Here is a 23,464-nt window from a genome sequence, read left to right as displayed (position 1 = left end):
AGAATGAAAAAGACTGAAAAAAACCTACATGAGTTATGGGACATCTTAAAGTGAATTAGTATAGACATTATGAAAATCCCAGAAGGAGCAGAGAATGAGAAAGGAACAGAAAGCTTGTAAAGAAATAATAATAGAAAACTGCCCAAATCTGGGGAGGGAATTGAACATCCAGATCCATGACACTCAATCACAGAAAGGCTCAACATCAAGAGGTCTTCACCTAGGCACATTATAATCAAATTGCCAAAAATAAAAAAGAATTTTTAAAACAGGAAGTGAGTCATCACATACATGGGACTCCCTCCAACCCCAATAAAAGTATTAATGGATTTCTTAGAAGAAACTTTTTAGCAGAGAGAAAGTGGCATGATATTTTCAAAGTACTGAAAGAAAAAAAGTGCAAACCGGGAATACTATACCCAGCAAAGTTGTCCATCAAAAGTAAAAGTGAGATTAAAAACTTCCTAAGATGAACAAAAGCTCAAAAGGGAGTGCATCACTATTAGAGTTGCTGTATAAGAAAAGCTAGAGTTTTCAAATGGAACTAAAAGGATACTAATTAGAAATATAAAAATATGTGAAAGAATAAAACTTTCTGGTAAAGGAAAGTATATTGCCAAAGTCAGAATACTCTAAGACTCATAATAGTACTACATAAATCACTTTTAACTCTAGAAGCTAAAAGATAAGATTATTAAAAATAACAAGAAGTACAATAATGTGATAATTGATATACAATATAAAAAGATGTAAAGTATGACATCAATAACACAGAATGTGAGGAGAGAGAGAAATAAAAGTGATTGAAATTGTTACCAATTTAAAATAGACTCATAACAGAGGTTTTATGTAAGTCTCATGCTAATCAGAAAAAAAAAAAAAAAATGTGTAATAGACACCCAAAAGGTAAAGAGAAAGGAATGAAAGCAGCTACTACAAAAATTCAACAAATCACAAAGGAAGACAACTAAAATAGGAATAAAAGAACAAAGGAACTACAAAATGGAAAACAACAAAATCACGAGTTACTACCTATTAGTAATTACTTTTAATTTAAGTGGATTAAATCATCCAATCAAAAGACAGAGTGACAGAATGGATTAGAAAATAAGATCCAACTATATGTTGCCTACTAGAGAGTCACTTTAAACTTGAGGAAACACATAGGCTGAAAATGAAGAGATGGCAAAAGATATTCCATGCGAATGGTGCCCAAAAGATAGCAGGAGTATCTTATATCAGACAAATAGAATTTAAGTCAAAAACTATCACAGGAGGGATGCCTGGATGGCTTGGTTGGTTAAGCATCCAACTTCTGCTCCAGTCATAACTCAGGGTTCGTGAGTTTGAGCCCCACGTTGGGATCTCTGCTATCAGCATAGAGTCCATTTTGAATCCTTTGTCACCCTCTCTCTGCCCCTCTCCTATTCATGTGCATGTGCTCTCTCTCCGTCTCTCTCAAAAATGAATAAACATTGTTCAGTACAGTTGTTGGGTTGTAGGGTAGTTCTATTTTTAACTTTTTGAGGAACCTCCATACTCTTTTCCAGACCTACCCTACGATCCAGCAATTGCAGTATTAGGCATTTAACCAAAGGATACAGAAATACTGATTCGAAGGGATATGTGCACCCTGATGTTTATAGCAGAATTATCAACGATAGCCAAACTGTGGAGAGATCCCAAACACCTATCGACTGATGAGTGGATAAATTAGAGGCAGCATATATACAATGGACCATTACTCAGCCATAAGAAAGAGTGAAATCTTGTCATTGGCAGCAACGTGGATGGAGCTAGAGTGTATTCTAAGTGAAATAAGTCAGGCAGAGAAAGACATACAGTATGATTTCACTCTTATGTGCAATTTAAGAAATAAAACAGATGAACACATGGTGGGGAAGGGAGAAAAAAGAGAGAGGGAAACAAACCCTAAGAAACCCTTAAAGATAGAGCATAAACTGAGAGTTAATGGAGGGAGGCAGGTGGGGGATAGGCTAAATGGGTGATGGATACTAAGGAGGGCACTTGTTATGATGAGCACTTGGTGTTATATGTAAGTGATGAATCACTGAATTCTGCTCCTGACACCAATATTGCACTGTATGTTAACTAAAATTTACATCAAAATTTGAAAAGGAAAAATACAATATGTGATTGTTTCTGATCTTAGCATCTTTCTGATTTTATCATCCTTTGATCATTTCCTAGATCCATCATTTCATTAGAAACTTTATCAGCCAAAGTTGAATAGGAAAAAAGAGTTATAGTATACAGAACTAAAAGACCTTATATATATTTCCTCTGACACCTGTTGACCAGAGAATGTTCACAGTATTTGATTAGCTGGGTTTGAAAAGATAGAAATTTTAAAAGATAGGAATATAAGTTGTTAGCATATTGAAGCAACATACATGTTTGAAGGTTGTGTTACCCAATAATCCATTGTTGAGAAAGTTCAAGAACTATAACCTATTTAAACTGATAAAACGAGATTTGTAGAGCTGGAAGTTTATAAAAAAAATTTTTAAGTCATGCAACAGAAAAATATGAAATAGGTCTTATTGTAATTTAGTAATCTAGACAGCTAATGTGTCTTCCTATGGAGTTAATCAAAGTAGTAAAGGAGTTTTGATCATTATCTATTTCACCTTCCTTATCATTAGCTTCAGTTTATCCTCTTGAAGTCCTTGTTACACAGTGATTCTCAGTGTTAGTAAAAATTTGAAAAAATTTTCACATAGATTTTATAGGTGAGTGGTAATTGTTCAGTGTATTAGTCAAGATTGCTAAGCTGAATGTATTTGCCTGGGCTAATACAACATTGTGAAAACACATAGTTTAAATCCTCAGTGAAGATAACAACTCAAGCAACAACAGATGTTGGAGAGGATGCGGAGAAAGAGGATCTCTTTTGCATTGTTGGTGGGAATGCAAGCTGGTGCAGCCACTCTGGAAAACAGTATGGAGGTTCCTCAAAAAACTAAAAATAGAACTACCCTACGACCTAGCAATTGCACTACTAGGCATTTATCCACAGGATACAGGTGTGCTGTTTTGAAGGGACACATGCACCCCCATGTTTATAGCAGCATTATCAACAATAGCCAAAGTATGGAAAGAGCCCAAATGTCCATCGATGGATGAATGGATAAAGAAGATGTGGTATATAAATACACACACACATACACACACACACACACACACACACACACACACACACACACACACAATGGAGTACTACTTGGCAATCAAAAAGAATGAAATCTTGCCATTTGCAACTACGTGGGTGGAACTGGAGGGTATTATGCTAAGTGAAATTAGAGAAAGACAAAAACCATATGACTTCACTCATGTGAGGACTTTAAGAGACAAAACAGATAAACATAAGGGAAGGGAACAAAAATAATATAAAAACAGGGAGGGGGGACAAAACAGAAGAGACTCATAAATACAGAGAACAGACTGAGAGTTGCTGGAGGGGTTGTGGGAGGGGGGATGGGCTGGATGGGTAAGGGGCATTAAGGAATCTACTCCTGAAATCATTGTTGCACTATATGCTAACTAATTTGGCTGTAAATCTAAAAAAATAAATAAATAAAAATTTAAAAAAAATCCTCTGTGAAGAGAAATGAGTCAGAACAAAGAAAACAACTCTATACTATAAAACAGAGTGCTTGACTTCTGTTACAGATCATTAAGTTTAATTAAGGATTCCTTTTGTTTTTTTTATCAGTTCCTCAGAAGAGATATCACGTTGCCAAGAAATGATTCAGAAACTTCAAAACTTATTGGAGTCTGAGAGAGAAAACTGTGGATTTGTCAGTGAACAAAGGCTGAAACTTCAGCAAGAAAATGAACAGTTACAGAAAGAGACTGAGGATTTAAGAAAGATTGCTCTTGAAGCTCAAAAAAAAGCCAAATTAAAGGTATTTTCAAGTCTAGTTAGAGTTAAATGTGTACTTGTGAAAATCAAAATATAAGAGAGACCCAGTAAAACATTTTTAAGGCCTTTTTTTTTTTTTTGCCTTTTCATCAGATAGCACTAAATCATAATGCAGAGCATTAACCAGTCTTTTTTGTATTGTAGAATTTGGCAAGCATACTTAAAAATGATTGCTTTCACTATCCACACACAAAAAAAAATTCTTTCCAACCATGAAATACACTGATATTCTTGCCAAAGCAATTTAAGCAGTGCTAGCAAAACTATAGATGAGATAACTTTACAGACTGTCATCCTCTCTTCTATAATAGCCTCTTAAAAATTGAACTCTAAAACTAGCTCTATAGAGGATGCTACATCAGTATGCTCTGAGAACCTCTCATAGGTAGTCTAAAATTTCCATGCTAGGAGGAAGGCAAGGGATAAAAGTCTCTTCTAGAAAAAAAAAATCCCCTTTATTTTCCCTCTCCTTCCCTCTTTCTTCATGGTAATGCTTAACATGCTTTGACAATAGGAACATGTTTAAGGGAGTTACAAGAAGCACTGGTGTGACCATCAGCATGTTGCTTGCTTTACCCCATTCCATGCAACTTTTGTAAAAGGTGGCATTAACTCTTTATGGTAAAAAGCTGTATCTTCCAGTTTCATAGTAAAGATTGAGATAGCAGTATTCATGTTTCACTTTGTTTTTTGTTACTGTGTACTCATACAAAGTCACATTCCAACCTAATTCATATCAACCCATATGTATTGCCTTCTGCATGTATCAGACACTGTAGTTATTAATAAAAGCTTTAACTCTGAAAGACAGCTTTGTAGATCATACAGAGAGGTTTGTACTTTATGGTTTAGTATGTGGGAAATCTTTGAAGAACAAAAGGGAAGAATTACACCACCAGATATTGACGATATAAAGCTACAGTAACACTGTGCTATCAATAATAATCAATTTGATCAATGGAACAAAACATAGTCCAGGGACAAACCCATTTTTCATAATCACCTCATTTATAACAAAAGCACTACTATAGTTCAACAGGGAAAGAATTATCTTTATAAAAAATGATGCTAGATCAATTGGGTCCATATTTTTAAAATAAACCTTGACCCCTATATCACAACACACATTTAAACTCATTTGAGCTGTCTTGTAGACCTAAATGCAACATATAAAACAGTGGACCTTCAAGCTTCAAATCTTCATGATCTTGGGTTAGAAAGAATTTCTTAATGAGAACACGAAATGCAATAATCATAATAAATTAATTGGATTTCATTAAATTAATATTGAGTCATCAAAAGACACCATTAAGTACAATGCTAGCCCTGGTTTGCCAGTCTTGCCTCTTAAAAATCACAATCCAATTGTCAAAATAAAAAAAGACACCATTGGGGCATCAGGGTGGCACAGTCAGTTGAGCGTCTGACTTTGGCTCAGGTCATGATCTCACAGTTTGTGAGTTCGAGTCCCACGTCGGGCTCTGTGTTGACAACTCAGAGCCTGAGCCTGCTTCAGATTCTGTGTCTCCTTCTCTGTCTGCCCCTCCCCTGCTCATGCTCTGTCTCTCTCTCTCTCTCAGAAATAAACAAATATTAAAAAAAAAAAAAGACACCATTAAGAGGGTGAAAAGTAAGAAAGTATTTGGAATATGGAAAGTATATATAATGTATGTATAATATAATACACTTGTAATACAATAATATATATATGTATATATAATAGAACATAACCAAAAAAAGGACTAATATCTAGAATAGAATATAAAAACTGTTACCAGTTAATGATAAAATAGTTAGCAGTTAATAAGGAAAAAACAAACACCCGTTTCCAAAAGTGGGTAAAAACCTTAAATAGGCACTTCATAAAAGAGAATTTATGAAAAAAATGTTCAACTGCATTATTAATCAGCAAAATAATGAAAATTGCAGTGAGGTACCACTGCATACCTACCAGAATGGCTAAAATAAAATTAAAAAAACTAAGACTATCAAGTGTTGACAAAGATATAAAGCAACTGGAACTTTCATACACTACTTTGAGAATGTAAGTTGGTACAACCAGCAGTTAGCATTATCTTTTAAAGTTGGACATACATACATACGTACGATGCCAAATAATCCTGGCTACATACCCATAGATATGAGTGCTTATGTTCATGAAGACATCTGTATAAGAATATTCATAAAAGTTTTAATCATATCAAACACTGAAAATAACTCATGTCCATCCACATGAGATTACATAAATAAATGGTGGTACACTCAGATAATGAAATAGATGCACCAATAAAACAGAATGAACTATAAGTAATTATGGATGAGTCTCACAGACCTAATGTTGAACAAAGAAGCCAGACACGAAAAATCTCTAGTCTATTAATTTCATTATTTGAAAGTGAAGAATAGGCATAATTACCTATGAGGATGAGATCAGAATAGAGGTTACAACTTCAATTACAAAATGAGTAATGATTAGGACATATGAGTGAGCCTCCTGAGATACCTAAATCAGGGTGGTGACTCTGGCATGTCAGTATATGTGTAAAACTTGAGTTGGAATGTAGTTCATTGTAAGGAAAAGAAAGATAAATCTTGGCAAAGGAAAGTTTAGTAGGAGTGCAGATAAAACAAGTGTACTATGTGGTTGATGGGCGCATAGGGATTCGTTGTAATATTTTTATTTTTATTTTGTGTATGCTTGAAAGTTCTCATACCAAAATATTTCCATAATAAAATAAGTCAGTGTACTTGGTGAAAAACTATTTGTACCTTGTTCGATTTTAAATTTTACATTATAAATTTCATATGGGTTTATAACTAAAAGCTATTAGTGACACTATAAAACATTAGTGGGAAATGTAGGCAGATATGTAACTGATAGATGGAAAAGAACTTTCCTAGCAAAACAAACAAAATTGGAAGATATTGCAAATGAATATATTGGTAGGTTTAGGTATATAAAGTTTTTAAATATTTAGAACCATTTTTAAATGTTTTGCAAAGAAATAACTGGGAGAAATAATTTTAGTAAATGGGACAAAAGACAAAAAACATTCATACATAAGGAGCTTTAAAAAATATTATAACCCAATAGAAGAACGTGTAGGAGACATGAACAGAAGTCACAGACTAAGGAAACAAAGTGCTAGTAAATAACTTTTTTAAAGTTTAAAGTCACTATTAATTAATTGCATAGTTATCAGTGAGTGAATGTGCAACTGAGAGTTTAAAATGATACACATTTAGAGGCCCCTGGGTGGCTCAGTCAGGTTAGCATTCGACTTCAACCCAGGTCAATCGACTGCGGCTTGTCAGTTCAAGCCCCACATCGGGCTCTATACTGACAGCTCAGAGCCTGGAGCCTGCTTCAGATTCTGTGTCTCCCTCTCTCTCTGCCTCTCCCTCCCTCACTTGCACTCTGTCTCTCTCAAAAAAATAAATATTAATTTTTTTTTAAAAAATGGTACACATTTAGAGTCTAAAATTTTCTCGTAAGAAAATAAGTAAAATATTTCATAATTCAAAAAATCCATTGCAACATTATTCATAACTAGAAATGAAGGAACAATGAGATGGTACATCTATAAAATACTGTATTGAGTCATCATTAAAAATTGGTTCTGAATAATTTATAATGTTTTTTATATTGCTATGTCTAAGTTTTAAAACAATAAGAAAAAATATAAGTATATATATATTGCAATTCTGTATTCACTACTCTAACTTCTAAAATTCATAAATAAAAAACAACAGGTAGAGTAGAGGTAGTTATCTCTGAGTTGTCAATTACAGAAACCTTATATTTGTTTTTAATTTTTTTTTATCTTCCATTACTTTACAATATGTTTATGTTTAGGGGTTTTGGTTTTTATAATGGGGGAGAGGGAAATTCATGAGTTTCCCTACCTGGTGCTACATTTTATCTTTAACAGTTCAGGATAGTAATTGATGTTTTGGAGAACAAAAGGATGACAGAACTATTTGTATGAGTGGTTCTCTGCAGAGGAAGAGCACAAAGAAAAAAGGGAGACCATAAATCCTTTCTTCCTACCAATATATTGAATTTAATCATTAGTGGGACTTCTGTTATAGGAGACTCAGTTGTTTGTAGTCCATAGCTGCAGATCTGTCCAGTTTAACAGTTGGAATTTCACCAGCTAAAGGATCTGGCATGTATTTAAAGACTACATTTTGATACCAAAAAGCCATCATTAATTTGGTCTACAGATGTGTTTTGGTAACTTTACTATGTTTCAGGTGCTGAAAATGTAATGAAGACATGCGCCCCCCCCCAACCTTAAAACTGTCATTTTTTCATGGAGATGGGCAAACTTTAACATGTATTTACAAACTAATAAATACTCTTTAGGAAAAACATAGGGCACTGAGAGAACTTATAACAGAGGGACTTGATTTGGTTCTAGATAGAAGCAATAATTGAACTAAGTTTTAAAAATTGAATAGAAATAACTAAGACAAGCAGGAGGGGTAAGATTACTTCAGGCAAAGGGAACTACATGTGAAAATGAGCCAAGAATGAGAAGCCATTGTAACAGAAACAAAGAAAAAAAAGGGAATAGTAGCACAACACAAGCTTGTTAGAAGTAGACAAAGACCAGGTTGTCACAAAGAACCTCAGAACAAGGCTTATCAAATTACAAATAAACTTTCTAAGAAGAAATGGGGAGTTAACTAGGCACGCAGACTTCTAAAACTGTATAGATGCATTTATCAGTTTTTAATATATATATGAGAGAGACAAAGACAGAAGTAGACAGTTCTGCCTAACACATAAGAACCATGGCTTCTCCAGGCAAGGTTGAGATTGAGACAGAGAAGGAGTAGGAGCATATTCAAATCTAAATTTGCAGAATCCAATAAGACAGAAATTAAAATAGCAGGAGTCAAGGAGCCTCTGGAGCTTGTAATATAATAGAGAATTAATAAGACCAAGGTTGTTTTCCCAGTGCCAGTATTTATAAAGTCTTAAATTTCTACTTGTGTATTATTTGAGAAACCAAATTTAAGAGTTTTAGGAAGCACGTTGCATTTAGCAGAAGTAGTGAGGATGGGTGTTTGCAGTTTACCCCAAGAACCATGGATTTTGCTGTTGTTTAGTTTTCCTTGATATTGAGTAAAGTTGAGTCCTTTTTATTCATCCTTTTTTGGTTTTGGAAAGTGGCCATATTTGATGAATTACTATAAGCTATACCAGCTGTAACGATCTTTAAAGCACATTACTTTAAAATATCATAAGATAAATATTCTTTATGTTTCTTTAGTATCGTAAGATAAAGATGGCCTGAGAGTACACCAAATAAATTGTTCTAGTGACTGTTTTCTCAGTTGCCTCAAGGATGGTATAGACAGTTTCATTCTAGAAGCATTCAAGAGAAGGCAATTCATTACATACACTGAATGCCTGAGAGCATTAGGGCTTAATTTTCTCCCTGAACCCCAATTAAGAATGCTTCTAGAGTATTCAAAAAGCATTTACTTATATGTTTATTCTGCATTAAGTTATTTTTACCCTAATGACATAAATTAGCTGGAAATAATGGACAATCCTTACATATGAGATTCTGAAAAATCATTATTTATAGTCTTTTTTTTCCTGAAAAAGAAATATTTGTTTATACCATAACTGAAGTGGTAAAGAAATTCTCGTATATTACTTTCTTTACAAAACCCTTTAAAAGACAACTTGAAATTTAGTATGAGGTGACCTGAGGAGATTCTGAGTTGAGCACATTAAGGTGCTGAGAGGATGGTGCATTTGGAGAGGTCGTGGAGGCTCTGCACACCCCCAAATCCATACCTTGCCCTATATAACTATTCCATTTGCCTGTTTCTGAGTTGTACCCTTTATAATAAATTAGTAAACTTTTTTTTAATGGTTTGAGTAAAAAGCTCTCAGTTATTTGAGAGCATGAACATTTTCCATGGATCCTGGCAGCAAAAGTGAAAGTAGATAATGAGAGCAGTTTTATATTAAATAGTATACTTTTTTCCTACCGGCATTTTAAGATGTTGAGGAAAGTGTTGCAAAAAAATTGTCCATAATTCTGGTTTCACCAAATTTAAATTACAATACAGGATAAGTCTTCATTTGTGATGAAGGAAAATTGTAAACTTATTTTTATATATCTCATCCAGACATTTCTGTGCCACAAACACCACAATGAGTTATTGCTTTTGTAAGTATCACTGATCAGTGTATCCCCTACAATAGAAAAAAAAAAAATAAAAGAAGATATGTGTTCATTTTGTTCCTTAGATCAGTACACTGGAACATGAATTTTCAATAAAGGAACATGGATTTGAAGTTCAACTAAGAGAGATGGAAGACAGTAATCGAAATTCCACTGTTGAACTGAGACATCTCTTAGTGACTCAACAGAAGGTGGCCAATAGGTGGAAAGAAGAAACAAAGAAACTTACTGAAAGTGCAGAGATTAGAATCAGTAATCTCAAGTAAGTCCACTATTAATTGTTTGATACATTTTACAGAATAAATTATTTAACCTTTAATGTCTGTGCCATCTTTTTGTAAAAATATCTTATTTTTTTATTCAGCAAATATTTATTGAACTGCTATGAAAAATATTAAGCATTAGAAACCAAAACTCATACTACATTTTTGAAAACTTTAGTCACATTCCACAGAATATAATGATTTTTTTTGGACGTGGCAGTTTAGAATCTTAATACTCTTTGCATATAGGTATAGCATATAATATTTTGTGGTTGCAGCAGAATGTGATTGATTTGCAAAGCCTGAAATATTTGCTCTCTGGCCCTTGAAGAGAAAGTTTGCTGACCCCTGCCTGGAAAGTACTTGAGCTTTTATGCTGAATGCGATGGGATGCTATGGAAAGCTTTGAGCAAAGTGATATGATCAGGCTTAAATGTTTAACAAATCAGTTTGATTGAAGTTTGAAGAACAGACTAGAGGGGCAAGGGTAGAAGGGAGAAGGTTGGCAAATACTGTAATAATTGGTGTATAAAATGATTCTAACTTGGATTAGGTTTTGAAGGGTTGGAAATCATTTTAAAAAGTTTGTTTGAACCATGTTAAATATGTGCTGCGTAGAAGACATTTAAATCAGGATATTAACTAGTCAGTAGAGTCTGTAAGTTTGAAGTTCAAGGAAGAGATTGCAACAGGAGCTATAATTGTGGGACTCATTAACATATACGTGATTTTTAAAGTCATGGGATAATATTGTGTAGAAAGGAAGTCTAGGTAGAGAAATTAAGCTGTCAGAAGACTAAGTTCCAAAAGTTAAATTCTGGAGAGATGAAGACTGAGACTGAAAGAGTCTGAAAGTCTGAAAGAGACTGAGAAAGAATATCCAGAGAAATAAGAATCATGATAGAATGGTTAAAAAAGAAATCTTTTTTTTTTTTCCAGGAGTATAAGCAATAATAATAGGTGATATTTATTTAGCACATAATGTGTTTTTTTGTTGTTGTTCTAAACGACTTATATGTACTTACTTAAACTTTACAACAACCCTAGAACTGGATAACATTATCATTTACATTTTACTGTAGAGAAACTGAGGCTGAGGGAGGTTAAGGAACTTAGTCAAAGTCACTTAGCTAACAGAATGACCAGTAAAGACAATATGCTCTTAACTGTTGTTTTATAAAATGCTACTGAGTGGTGAATATGGTGAGGACTGAGAATGGACCTTTTAGTTTGTTGCCGTTTGATGGTCTTTGTTAACCATGATAAGAGCAGTTTTGGTGGAATGCTGGAATAAAAATGTATTTGGAATGAATTGAAGAGACAAAGAGAATTTCTGCTTCCAATTAATGAATGGTGAGCTAGGCAGTTTGAACCCGCGCTAGACCACAACCAAAAAAGTTAGATGAATTGTAGAAAACATCTATCGAGAGCATTAAAGAACTAACAAAAAAAAAATTGTTACCAATTTGGCTTATCCTGGGAATGCAAAATTATTAAAAGCTTAGAAAATAAATAATATAATTTACTGCATTAGATTTTTTTAAAAAAGAAAAAATTATAAGGCCTTCTCAATACAGAAAAAGCATTTGATAATATTTGATATCCATTTATCATTTTTCAAAATATCTCTTAGCAAACTAGAAATAGAATTTCTTTAATTTTGTAAAGGTATCTATTCTAAAGCAAACATTTTTATTGGCAAAAAATGTTAGTAACTTTCCTTTGAAGATTGAGAAGATACAAAGAAGTTCATTATTATCACTTCTATTAATGTTTGTATCAGAAGTCCTGATTTTCAGTGCACTGTGGCAAGAAAATGAAAAGGTAAACAAACTAGAAAGGAAGGAAGAAACAGTCATTCTTTACAGATAGCATGACTGTATATGTAATAAGTCCAAAATAATTAATAGATAATACGCAAATATATAAAAATCAATTGTATTCCTACATACCTACAACAAATATTTCAAAATTAAACCTATAATAGTAAACTTAACAATGCATCAAAAAGATAAAATACCCAGGAATAAATCTAACAATGTGTAAGACTTCTACATAACTATGATATCGGGATGATTAAAGAAGGCCTAACTAGATAGAGATCAGGTTAACTGATCAGAATACTCAATGTTATAAATTTGTTAACAGCCCTCCCACGCCCCCGTCATCTATAGATGCATCGTAATCCCAATTAAAATCTTAGCACATGGAGCAGTATCCAAAATATATTAAGTGAAAAAATCAAGTATTATACAGTGTGTGTAGTATTCTACCTTTTAAGAGGGGGACGTCTCTGTGTATGTGTGTACATATATATACCAGCATGCTACGTATACGCTATGTTCATACACACATGCACACATTCTCAAAAAGAGAGGTGACCAAAACAGTAATTGAAATGGTTCTCTGTGAGGAAAGAGAAAGGAGCAAAGGATGAAGGCTAGACTTCTTTGAATGAAACTTGTTTTATAGATATATTGGCTTGAGTTTGAAGCTATATAAATGTTCATATAATTATTTTTTAAATTAAATCAAAAAATTTTTTAAAAACCCCAAAATTGAAAGTAAAATTAGGGGCGCCTGGGTGGCTCAGTTGATTGAGCGTCCAACTTCGGCCTAGGTCATGATCTCACCATTCCCAAGTTCAAGCCCCACATCAGGCTCTGTGCTGATAGCTCAGAGCCTGGAGCCTGCTTCGGATTCTGTGTCTCCCTCTTTCTCTCTGCCCCTCCCCCACCCACACTCTGTCTGTCTGTCTGTCTCTCTCTCAAAAATAAACAAACTCTAAAAAATTTTTTTTTAATTGAAAGTAAAATTAGACAAATGAGCTAATTGTGTAGGAAGTTAATGGCTTAATTACACATAAATTATGTCAAGTTACATTAAACACAGTAATTAGACTGTATATCCCTAGTGAGATAAATCCTAAGGATAAAAGGAAATGTAAAAAAACCATAAACTGTGTTTAGTAGTTATATCATTAGAAATAATATCGGTATTATTATTCTGAAGCTTATAATTATGAGATAAAGTAATTGAGTAATTATGTAAATGTCTTTAAGAACCAAGATTTTTATAATAGAGAAGAAACTCAAAGAAATTAAATAAAACTTACAACTCGAATTGAAATGGGAATATAATGGGAACTCATGATGTGTTTTACTCTTAAAAACATGTATCTCCTGGCTCTGTCCACTAAAAGGACCTGCAAGCACTGACCAGTATTCTGTCGCAATGAGGTATCCCAAAAGAAACCAGGACTCTTTAAAGAAATGATTGATCATAGATCTAGGATAGAAAAGTAGAAGATGAGCCTAGAAAACACTTTGTTGTAGCAAAAGGTAAAGAAGGTATCAACATTACTTGGGTCATGGCAAAAGTACCCAGGAGCTAACTTAAGTAGGCACCCTCTGGCTGATGTGGGGGCAGTTTGAACATCAAAAAGAGTATCTACAATAAATTGAAACATGTCAAATATATTAAAAATCCGTGACTTCAGAATGATACTTAATAAAGAAAAAAAGGCTTTGGACACCTTTGGAAGATGCTGTGGAACCAGCACATTCTGGAAACAGATAAAGTGGAAAGTCAAACTTTTATTGTACCTTGCCTTTACTCACTATACTTCCTCAAATGCTACTTGGTCTTTCCTACTATAATAGCCTTTACTTCACTGCTTACAGAACCAGTGTAGAGATTTTGCCATTTAGTTGCTCAGTGTGTCTGTTCCAATTATGCATCCCAGAACCAGGGAAATAACCACAGAGTAGGATTGTAGACACACTAGGCCCATTGTGAGACAACTTAAGCGAAGACTTCATTGATGACCTGATCTGCATAGACCTCTCCTGGTTAGTGACCACTGTGGTATTTGGGATCTGTAGAATTTTTTCAGCAGCCTTGCTCAGTAATACTGAAAATGTCCTGGATTTCTTTTTCCCCACTGCATGGTCACCCTGCTAACTCTTCACAGGTCCCTTAGACGAAGGCCAAGAGGATGTACATATGGATGTGTAACAGACTCCTTTTAAACGTGTAGATGCATGGGAAAGGGCACCAGCTTCTCCTGCAGGTCATCTACGGCAGTAGTTGGAGATGGTGAGAGATAAATGAAAACAGGGTTCTAGTTTGTCCTTATAGTTGCTTCCGTTCATATCTAGCTTTTCTTCATGACATCTAGTTTAGCTGGCCCATAGTGACTTTGGACTTAACACCAGATGCAGAAACAACTGCATTGCATTGGCTTTTCTACCAGCTCCCACAAGTGTGTCACACCTAATTCCCAAAATAAATCCCATATTCTGTATCACTCAGTGTAGCTCTGTTTTCCTGAATAAACCCTGATACATATAGGAATTGGTTTCAATTACAGAAGTAGTTCCAGAAGAATATAACCTCATGAATGGGTACTCTAACTGGATCTGGATTATCTGGAATTGATCCTCTGCTTTGATTAGATTTAAAGGCCACTGGTAAAGGGTACACTGGTAATCCATGCTATGCAATGGCAAAACAGTTACTTAAATTATCACCTATATAATCAAGTGCCTATAAAGGATAAGGTGTGTAAAGTTTTTTTGATGGAGAAAACTGACAAACCAGAGACTCAGGAAATAGTTGCAGGTTGCAGTTTGAGTCCAGAGACATTCAGGCTGGAGACCTGAAGAGCCATTGTTACCATTCAAGTCCAAAAGTGGTCTACTGCAGAATTTCCTCTTGCTTGGGGGAAGTCAGCTTTTTGTTCTATGAGGCCATCAACTAGTTGTATGGGGCCCACCCACATCATGAAAGGTATTCTGCTTTATTCCAAGTCCAGTGATTTAAATGTAAATTTTACCTAAAACACTCTCACAGACACATCCAGAATAATGCTTGATTAAACATCTGGGCACCATGGCCCAGACAAATTGACACATAAAATTAACCATCACACTCTCCATTTTACACATGAGGAAACTCTAGACTTTGAAAAATTTATACAGATCCATAATTCATTGTCTGCAATTTTAAATTTGAAAAAAAAAAACCCGAAAACAGACTTTTCCAAAGTTAACTGCCTATACTTTGGTGGCAAACCTGACTTGAACTGACAGGAGGCTATTTATGGTATAGGTATATCTGTGTGTGCACACACATATATGCATGTGTATACAGGTACACATAAACATTTATTATGCCTATTCACATGTTTTACTGAGAAATATTTATGACTACTGTAATCTCCATCCTACTCTAAACCCTTAAAATACTGTTCTTGGCTGTGTTAGGCTTTGCTATATTATACATGTAACTTGTACACACCAGCTAATTATTCCCAGTAGGTTATTGATAGTGAATGTGTTTTATTTCAGTTTGTATTCTCTGAAGTATCAAAGTACTTTGCCAAAAGGAAGCACGTAGAATGTTGAATATAATTGTCTTGAGTCTGTCAAAATACTTTTAACACAACCCTGTCTATTGCTTTCATCTGGGCTAGAAAGATTGTTAAGGTTCTTTACAACTTGTGACTTCAGGAATAGTACTTGATTTTTTGAAAAATAATTCACCCCAGTTATATACTCATTATCAAGGAATTTTTACATGATTCCCTTGAGTTGTCCCATTATTACATAGGAGTCTGTGAGTTGTAAGATTATCCATTTTTTTTTTTTTGGTAGGATATTTTATTAGTTCAGAAAGATCAAAGAATGTCTTCAAAAATTATAGATACCTTATGGGGAGCCTTGGTGGCTCAGTTAAGCATCTGACTCTTGATATCACTAGCCTCGGTGGGGCTCTACACTCCATGCTGACTGTGCTTGCTTGGGATTCTCTCCCCCTCTCTCTCTGTCCCTCCCCTGCTCATGTGCTCTCTCTCTCTCAAGAATAAATAAATTTTAAAAATATAGAAATTTAAAAAAGATATCTTAGACTTTAAGTTTTATAGATCTTAACTTCCATATATTTATATTTTAGCATATAGGATTAAATATATTTGACCAGTAAACACCTTAATGAATGTAACAAATGCCCACAAATTGAATTCTTACATCTAAAATCACTTTTTTTTGAGAGAGAGAGGGCGCTAGTGAGCAAGGGGCAAAGAGAGGGAGAGAGAGAAGCAGGGTTCACCTGGGGCTTGTGCAGGGCTTGAGCTCACCCGATGTGGGGCTTTAGCTCATCCAAGTAGGACCTGAACTCATGAACTGTGAGATCATGACCTGAGCCGGTCAGATACTTAACAACTGAGCCACTCAGGTGCCCCTAAAATAATTTTAAATGTTCTAACTCATGCTTTTAAAATAACCTGTAAAGTGCTGTGTGAAGGAAAATTTGTATAGTTGTTTTCAATTATAGACAAATCAATGATTCCACAGATTATTTTTCCCCCAAAACATAAATTGAGGCGGAGATCTGGCACGGGCACAAAATAGATGTGTCCCCACATGTGGTAAACACAAAAGATCAAAACAAAGTGAAGATGAAAAAGAGAGTAGACTTGAATTACCTTAGAGGAAGATAGAGAACACAGTGGTGACATTAAACCAGGTGGGCTGTAATCATAAAAATAAATTGAATAAAATACTTTTTTTTGTAAAAATATGCAGAATAAATCTGAAAACATGAACCTTGGTAGCTGGGATTATTTTTTTTTCTTTGCAGCTGTCAGTTAACATTTTATTTTTTAAGTTTTTATTTTAATTCCTGTTCATTAACATACAGCATTATATATGAGTTTCAGGTGTACTATATAGTGATTCAGCAGTTCCATACAACACCCAATGCTTATCATGACAAGTACACTCCTTAGTCCCATCACTTATTTAACCCAACCCCCCACTCCCACCCCCTTCCCCTCTAACCGTCAGTTTTCTCTCTCTCTCTCTCTCTCTCTCTCTCTCTCTCTCTCTCTCTCTCTTTTCCCTTTGCTTATTTGTTTTGTTTCTTAAATTCCACTTGAGTGAAATTATATGGTATTTGTCTCTCTCTGACTTATTTCACTTAGCATTATACTCTCCAGCTTCATCCATATCATTGTAAATGGAAAGATTTCATTCTTTTAATGGCTGAATAGTATTCCATTGTATATGTATACCACATCTTCTTTATTCATTAGTTGATGGACTCTTGAGCTGCTTCCATATCTTGGCCGCTATGAATAATGCTGCTATAAACAAAGAGGTGCATGTATCCCTTTGAATCAGTGTTTTGTATTCTTTGGGTAAGTACCCAGTAGTGCAGTTGCTGGATTGTAGGGTAGTTCTATTTTTAACTTCTTGAGGAACCTCCATACTGCTTTCCACAGTGGCTGCACCAGTTTGCATTTCCACCAGCAGTTCACAAGTGTTCTTTTTTCTCCACGTCCTTGCCAACACTTGTTGTTTCTTGTGTTGTTGAGGCTAGCCGTTCTGACAGATGTGAGGCATAGCTGTGGTTATATGATATAATCACTCAGTGCCTTTAATACATACTGATAATATTAACATGGTTATACTAGACTGGAAAGTCATCTATCTTTTGGTAACACTCTTCCTAATGAGCTTAATCAAGATAATAAAAGGCTTCTTTGACTACCAAAAATATAGTTTTCAAATATTGGAAATCACAATAGATTTTAGAAATGTTGATCTGGTGTGAGAATTGAAGGTGAGAAATACACTGCAGCAGCAAAGATCCAAAGCTTAGTAATGAATAACACTTTTGGAGGAACATATTTGCTGGAACATAAAGATATTGGTAACCAAAAATTAATAGTAAATGACATCTTTAATGATAATAGCAATGTTTATATAATGAAATACAGCTACTTTTTTTTTTAAGATGCAACAAATCTTGGCACTAAAAGATAAAATATAGATATCCAAGAAAGAAATATCACAGGGAGTTCTTCTTTAATCATGTTACAGAATTAACTGTTTCCATAGAGTTGATTTTCACTTGATCTTCTCTGTTCAAGAGTTTCATTATCCAGTTCATTGCTGAATTACTAATCTCTCCTAAAGCTTTCAGTTTGGCCCATTTGGGGTGTGGGGGAGAAGGAAAGAAACCAGGCAAAAATAAATCATAGCTTTTAAGATCGTATACATAGCTGCTACAAGAATGCTTATAGTAGCATTTTTCATAATTGTCTCCAAATGGAAATGCAAATGCCCATTAGCAGTACAATGGATAATAAATTTATTATTACTCTATAATATCCTGATATACCTAGACATCCCTCTTTCTAGCATATTCCTAAAAATGGAATTGTTGAGTCATAAGGAATGCATATTTTCAACGTAGTAGAAAAGGCCTCACTGTTTCTCAAAATAATTGTAACTATTTACATTTTTGCAAGTAGCGTAAGAATTTCTGATAGTCCTCAGCTTCACTCAGTGAAGTCAGATATGTTAAATTGTGTGACTGTAATGATTATTGGTTTCTCATTATAGTTTTAACTTGCAGCTCATAAGCTTATCATTTCCTTCTTTCTATTTTTCTCTTCCCCATCTCCTGACACATTTTGATAAACAGAAATTATTAACTTTGATGGAGTCATATTTATCTCTTTGGTTTTATGATGACTGTGTGTCTTATTTTAAAAACTCCCTTTCTATCCTGACCTCTAAAGATTCTCTTTTAGCTTAACTACCAAAAGTTTTATAGTTTTACCTTCCACAGATAAGTCTTTATTCACTCTAAAATTGATTTTGTGTATAGGGTAAGATAGAAGTCCATTTTTTCCATGTGGTAGCCATTCATCCCTGTAACCTTTCATGACAAAATTATCATTTCCTCAATATTTTGCAGAGTCCCCTTTGTCATAATTTGTGTTCGTATGTGTGTGTCTGTTTCTGAGCTTTCTTGTGTTTCATTTGTTTGTCTGCCAATCCTGTGTCGATACCATATTGCTGTTTATTATAGCTTTAGGAGACACTTTTGAAAACAAATACAAAATTAGAAAAGTGACTTGATATCTGATAGAACCACTCCTCTTGTTCTATTTTTCAAAATTCTTGTCTGTTATTGGCCATGGACATTTCCTATTCATGTTAAAATCATGTTCTTAAATTCCATAAAGAAATGTGATGAGATTTTGATTGGGAGTACATTGAGTCTATAAGTAAATTTGGAGCAAGTTAAAATAATTTAAAGTTTTAAAGATTCCAGTCTTTTGGACATGCATCTCTCCATTTGTTTACATCTTTTTTACTACCCTCAGTAAAGTGTATTAATTTCTTTATAGAAGTCTTACACATCTTTGTTAGATTTAGTTGGTATATTTTAGTAATTGATATTTTATGATATAAATAGTATTTCCCTGATTTTATTTTGTGATCTTTGCTTGCATACAGAAATAGAAATGCTTTTTATAACTGATTTTTTTTAACCAGGAACCTTGCTCAGTACAAAAACTGTAGATTCTTTGAGTTTTTCAACAGCTTTATTGTGGTATAATTTGCATACCATATATCTCGCTCCATTAAGCATACAATTCTGTGATTTATAGTAATTTTACAGAGTTGTGCAAGCATCACTTCAATCAGGTTTCAGCACATTTCCATCAAACCACAAAATCTCCCATGCCTATTTGCAGGCAGTACCAACTTCCTATTTCTGACAATCAATAATCTACTTGCTGTCTCTTTAGATTTGCCTGTTCTGGGCATTTCCTGTATAGGGAATCACACATCATATGTTCTTTTGCATCGCACTTCTTTCCCTTAGCATAATGTCTTTCAGATTCATCCAAATTGTATCACAGATCAGTATTGTGTTTATTTTTATCAATGAGTCAGTAGTATGGATATATACCATATTTGGTTTTATCTGCTCACCAGTTGATGGACCTTTGCATTGATTCCACTTAAACTGTTGTTTAATTGTGGCAAAATATGCATATGACATTTACCATCTTAACCATTTTTAAGTATACATTTCAGTGGTATTCAGTGTACTGAATGATGTATCACCACCCATCCTTCTCCAGAATTGCTTTTCATCTTGAAAATTGGAAACTCTGTACCTATTAAACTAAACTCCCCCAGTGCCCTCTTCCCCCTCCTCCAGCCACTGGCAACAACCACTCCACTTCTGTCTCTGTGACCTTGACTACCACCCTAAGTACCTCATATAGGTATCAGAGGTATCAGTCCCCCTGTGACTGGCCTATTTCACCCAACACAAAGTCCCCAAGACTCATCCATGTTGTAGGGTATGCCAGAATCTCCTTCTCTTTTAAGGCTAGCAGATAAGGAGGGACTTGCTTCTGTCATTTTACTATTTGTTTTCTATATACTTCACAGCTTTTTTGTCCTTCATTTCTTGCATTACTGTCTTTATGTTTAGCTGATTTTTTTAAATGAAACATTTAAGTTCCTTTCTCATTTCCTTTTGTGTATATTCTGTGTGTGTGTGTGTGTGTGTGTGTGAGAGAGAGAGAGAGAGAGAGAGAGAGAGATTACCATAGGGATTACATGTAACATCCTAAAGTTGTAACACTAATTTGGGTTTATACCAGTTTAACTTCAGTAACATACAAAAACTCTGATCCTTTATAGTTCTGTCCCCACTCCTTTCAGTTGTTGATGTCACAAAATTATACCTTTATACATTATGTCCAAAAGCGTAAACAAACAATTGTTCAAAATGCATCAGGCTCCTACATTATGTAGAAAACAAGGGGCACCTGGGTGGCTTAGTAGGTTAAGTGTCTGACTTTGGCTTAGGTCATGATCTCAAGGTTTGTGGGTTCAAGCCCCACACCCAGCTCTGTGCTGACAGCTCAGAACCTGCAATGTGCTTCAGATTCTGTGTCTCCCTCTCTCTCTGTTCCTCCCCTGCACTCTCTCTCTCTCTCTCTCTCTCTCTCTCTCAAAAATAAATAAGCACTTAAAAAAATTTTTTAGAGAAAAATATAACTCTACTCTTTGTTTTCTACCTGATTTAAGAGTAATAGATTTTTTAAAAAGCAGTTAGTCTATGGGGTGCCTGGGTGGCTCAGTCAGTTGGCATCTGACTTCAGCTCAGGCCATGATCTTGAGACTCGTGAGTTTGAACCCTGCATCAGACTCCTTGCTGCCAGCTTGGAGCCTGGAGCCTGCTTTGGATTCTGTGTCTTCCTCTCTCTACCTTCCCCGCTTGTGCTCTGTCGCTGTCTCTGTCTCTCAAAAATAAACAAACATTAAAAAAAAAAAAAAGGGCAGATCGTCTAAAAGCCAGTATTATTGCAGCTTTGGTTCATAACTGCACATTTTGTTTTCTACATAATTTAAGAAATTAATGTATATGTTGGATTTTGTTTATGTATAATTATATCCTCTCTGAATATAACAGTTTTTTTTAATATGAAATTTATTGTCAAATTGGATTCCTTACAACATCCAGTGCTCATCCCAACAGATGCCCTCCTCAATGCCCATCACCCACTTTTCCCTCCCTCCCACCCCCCCCATCAAGTCTGAGTTTATTCTCAGTTTTTAAGAGTCTCTTATGATTTGCCTCCTTCCCTCTCTGTAACTTTTTTTTTCCCTTCCCCTCCCCCATGGTCTTCTGTTAAGTTTCTCAGGATCCACATAAGAGTGAAACCATATGGTATCTGTCTTTCTCTGTATGGCTTATTTCACTTAGCATCACACTCTCCAGTTCCATCCACGTTGCTACAAAAGGCCATATTTCATTCTTTCTCATTGCCAAGTAGTAGTCCATTGTATATATAAACCACAACTTTTTTACTTATTTCCAGTCATCATATATTTTATTTCCCTTTTTCACCTATTACACTAGCTAGATCTCCATTACAGTGCAGAATCAGAGTAATAGCCTCTCCTTTTTTTCAATCTCAGAAGGAAAGCTTTCAGTCTTCATCTTTGTATATAATGTTTTCTGTGTTGGGAGATAACTTCTGTTAGATTCAGGAAGTTTTCTTATTTTTCTGAGTTTTTATCCTATTGAATTTTATAAAAGATTTTTCTGTATTGTTTGAGGTAATCATTTGATTTTTTTCTTATAATCAATGGGATAAATTTTATAGATCAATTTTGCTAGTGTACCAAATTTATATTCCTATAATAAAACTAACACAGTCCGAATGCATTCTTCTTAATATATTTCTGGATTTGGCTTGCTGGTATTTTGTTTAGTATTTTTTCATCTGTGTTCACTAGAGAGATGGACCTGAAGCTTTCCATTCTTCAACTCTCATTGTTAATTTGTAGAATCAAAGTTATGCCAGCCTCAAAAAATTGCTTTTTTGTTTTCTCATAAACTGTATGTTAGAAATGTTTATTTTCTTTGAATATTTGGTAGATCTCTCCAGTGACACTGTCTTGGCCTGGAGTGTTGTTGTTGCTGTTGTTGTTGTTTTGGGATTTCTATAGGAATATCTTTGATTGTTGATTCCATTAGACAGTTAAAAAAAACTCTTCAAATTTTCTTTTTCTTCTCTGAAACAGTTTTGATAAATTATATTTTTCTAGAAATGCCTCCATGTCTTCTGAATTTCCAAGTATTTTGGATAAAATTTGTTCATAATATCTTCTTATCTGATGTCTGAAGCATCTGTAATGATTGCATTGCTGATACTGATATTATTTGGTTTTTTTTAATATATGAAATTTATTGTCAAATTGGTTTCCACACAACACCCAGTGCTTATCCCAAAAGATGCCCTCTTCAATACCCATCACCTACCCCCCCTCCCTCCCACCCCCCCCATCAACCCTCAGTTTGTTTTCAGTTGATACTGATATTATTTGTACCTAGTCTCTTTTGTCCTTATCATTCCACCAGAGGATTGTCAATTTCATTACTCTGTAAATAAGCTTTGATTTTTTAATCTTCTTTATTTTATATTTGTTATATATTTTCTCTTTATTACCTCGCTCCTTCTGCTTTCTTTGCTTTCATGTTGCTGTTCCTTTTCTGTCTTCTTGAAATAGAAGCATATCTCACAAATTTTCACCTTTTGTTTTTTCATCATTTGAATATATTTTCTTAAATGCTATTGATTTTCTCCCAGACACTGACATAGCTTTAGCATACAAGTTTTGATACATCTAGTATTTTCACTCTTATTTACTTCA

The 23,464-nt window shown here is 34.5% G+C and overlaps 1 protein-coding gene across 5 annotated transcripts in view; it reads left to right on the top strand.

Annotated features, from left to right (window-relative positions):
• The window catches only part of SCLT1 (sodium channel and clathrin linker 1), a 220,230-nt gene that overhangs the window by 155,689 nt on the left and 41,077 nt on the right, over nucleotides 1-23,464 (top strand). For 4 of the 5 annotated variants that reach the window (XR_006964243.1, XM_047090653.1, XM_047090652.1 and 1 more), the window contains 2 exons: nucleotides 3,737-3,929; nucleotides 10,224-10,420. Coding sequence is in view for 4 of the 5 variants with exons in the window: in XM_047090653.1 (XP_046946609.1) it covers nucleotides 3,737-3,929; nucleotides 10,224-10,420 (390 nt within the window). In the remaining variant the exon portion in view is untranslated. Of the gene's footprint in view, nucleotides 1-3,736; nucleotides 3,930-10,223; nucleotides 10,421-14,394; nucleotides 14,493-23,464 lie in introns of those variants that run through there. The other variant, XM_047090654.1, reaches the window with a different exon arrangement.

The sequence above is a fragment of the Lynx rufus genome, unplaced genomic scaffold (assembly GCF_022079265.1).
Source record: "Lynx rufus isolate CCGP_SWC_20201006 ecotype Redwood Valley unplaced genomic scaffold, mLynRuf1.p SCAF_3, whole genome shotgun sequence".
NCBI lineage: Eukaryota > Metazoa > Chordata > Mammalia > Carnivora > Felidae > Lynx > Lynx rufus.
Note: the sequence above shows the minus strand (reverse complement) of the source record. Positions and strands in the feature narration are given on the sequence as shown.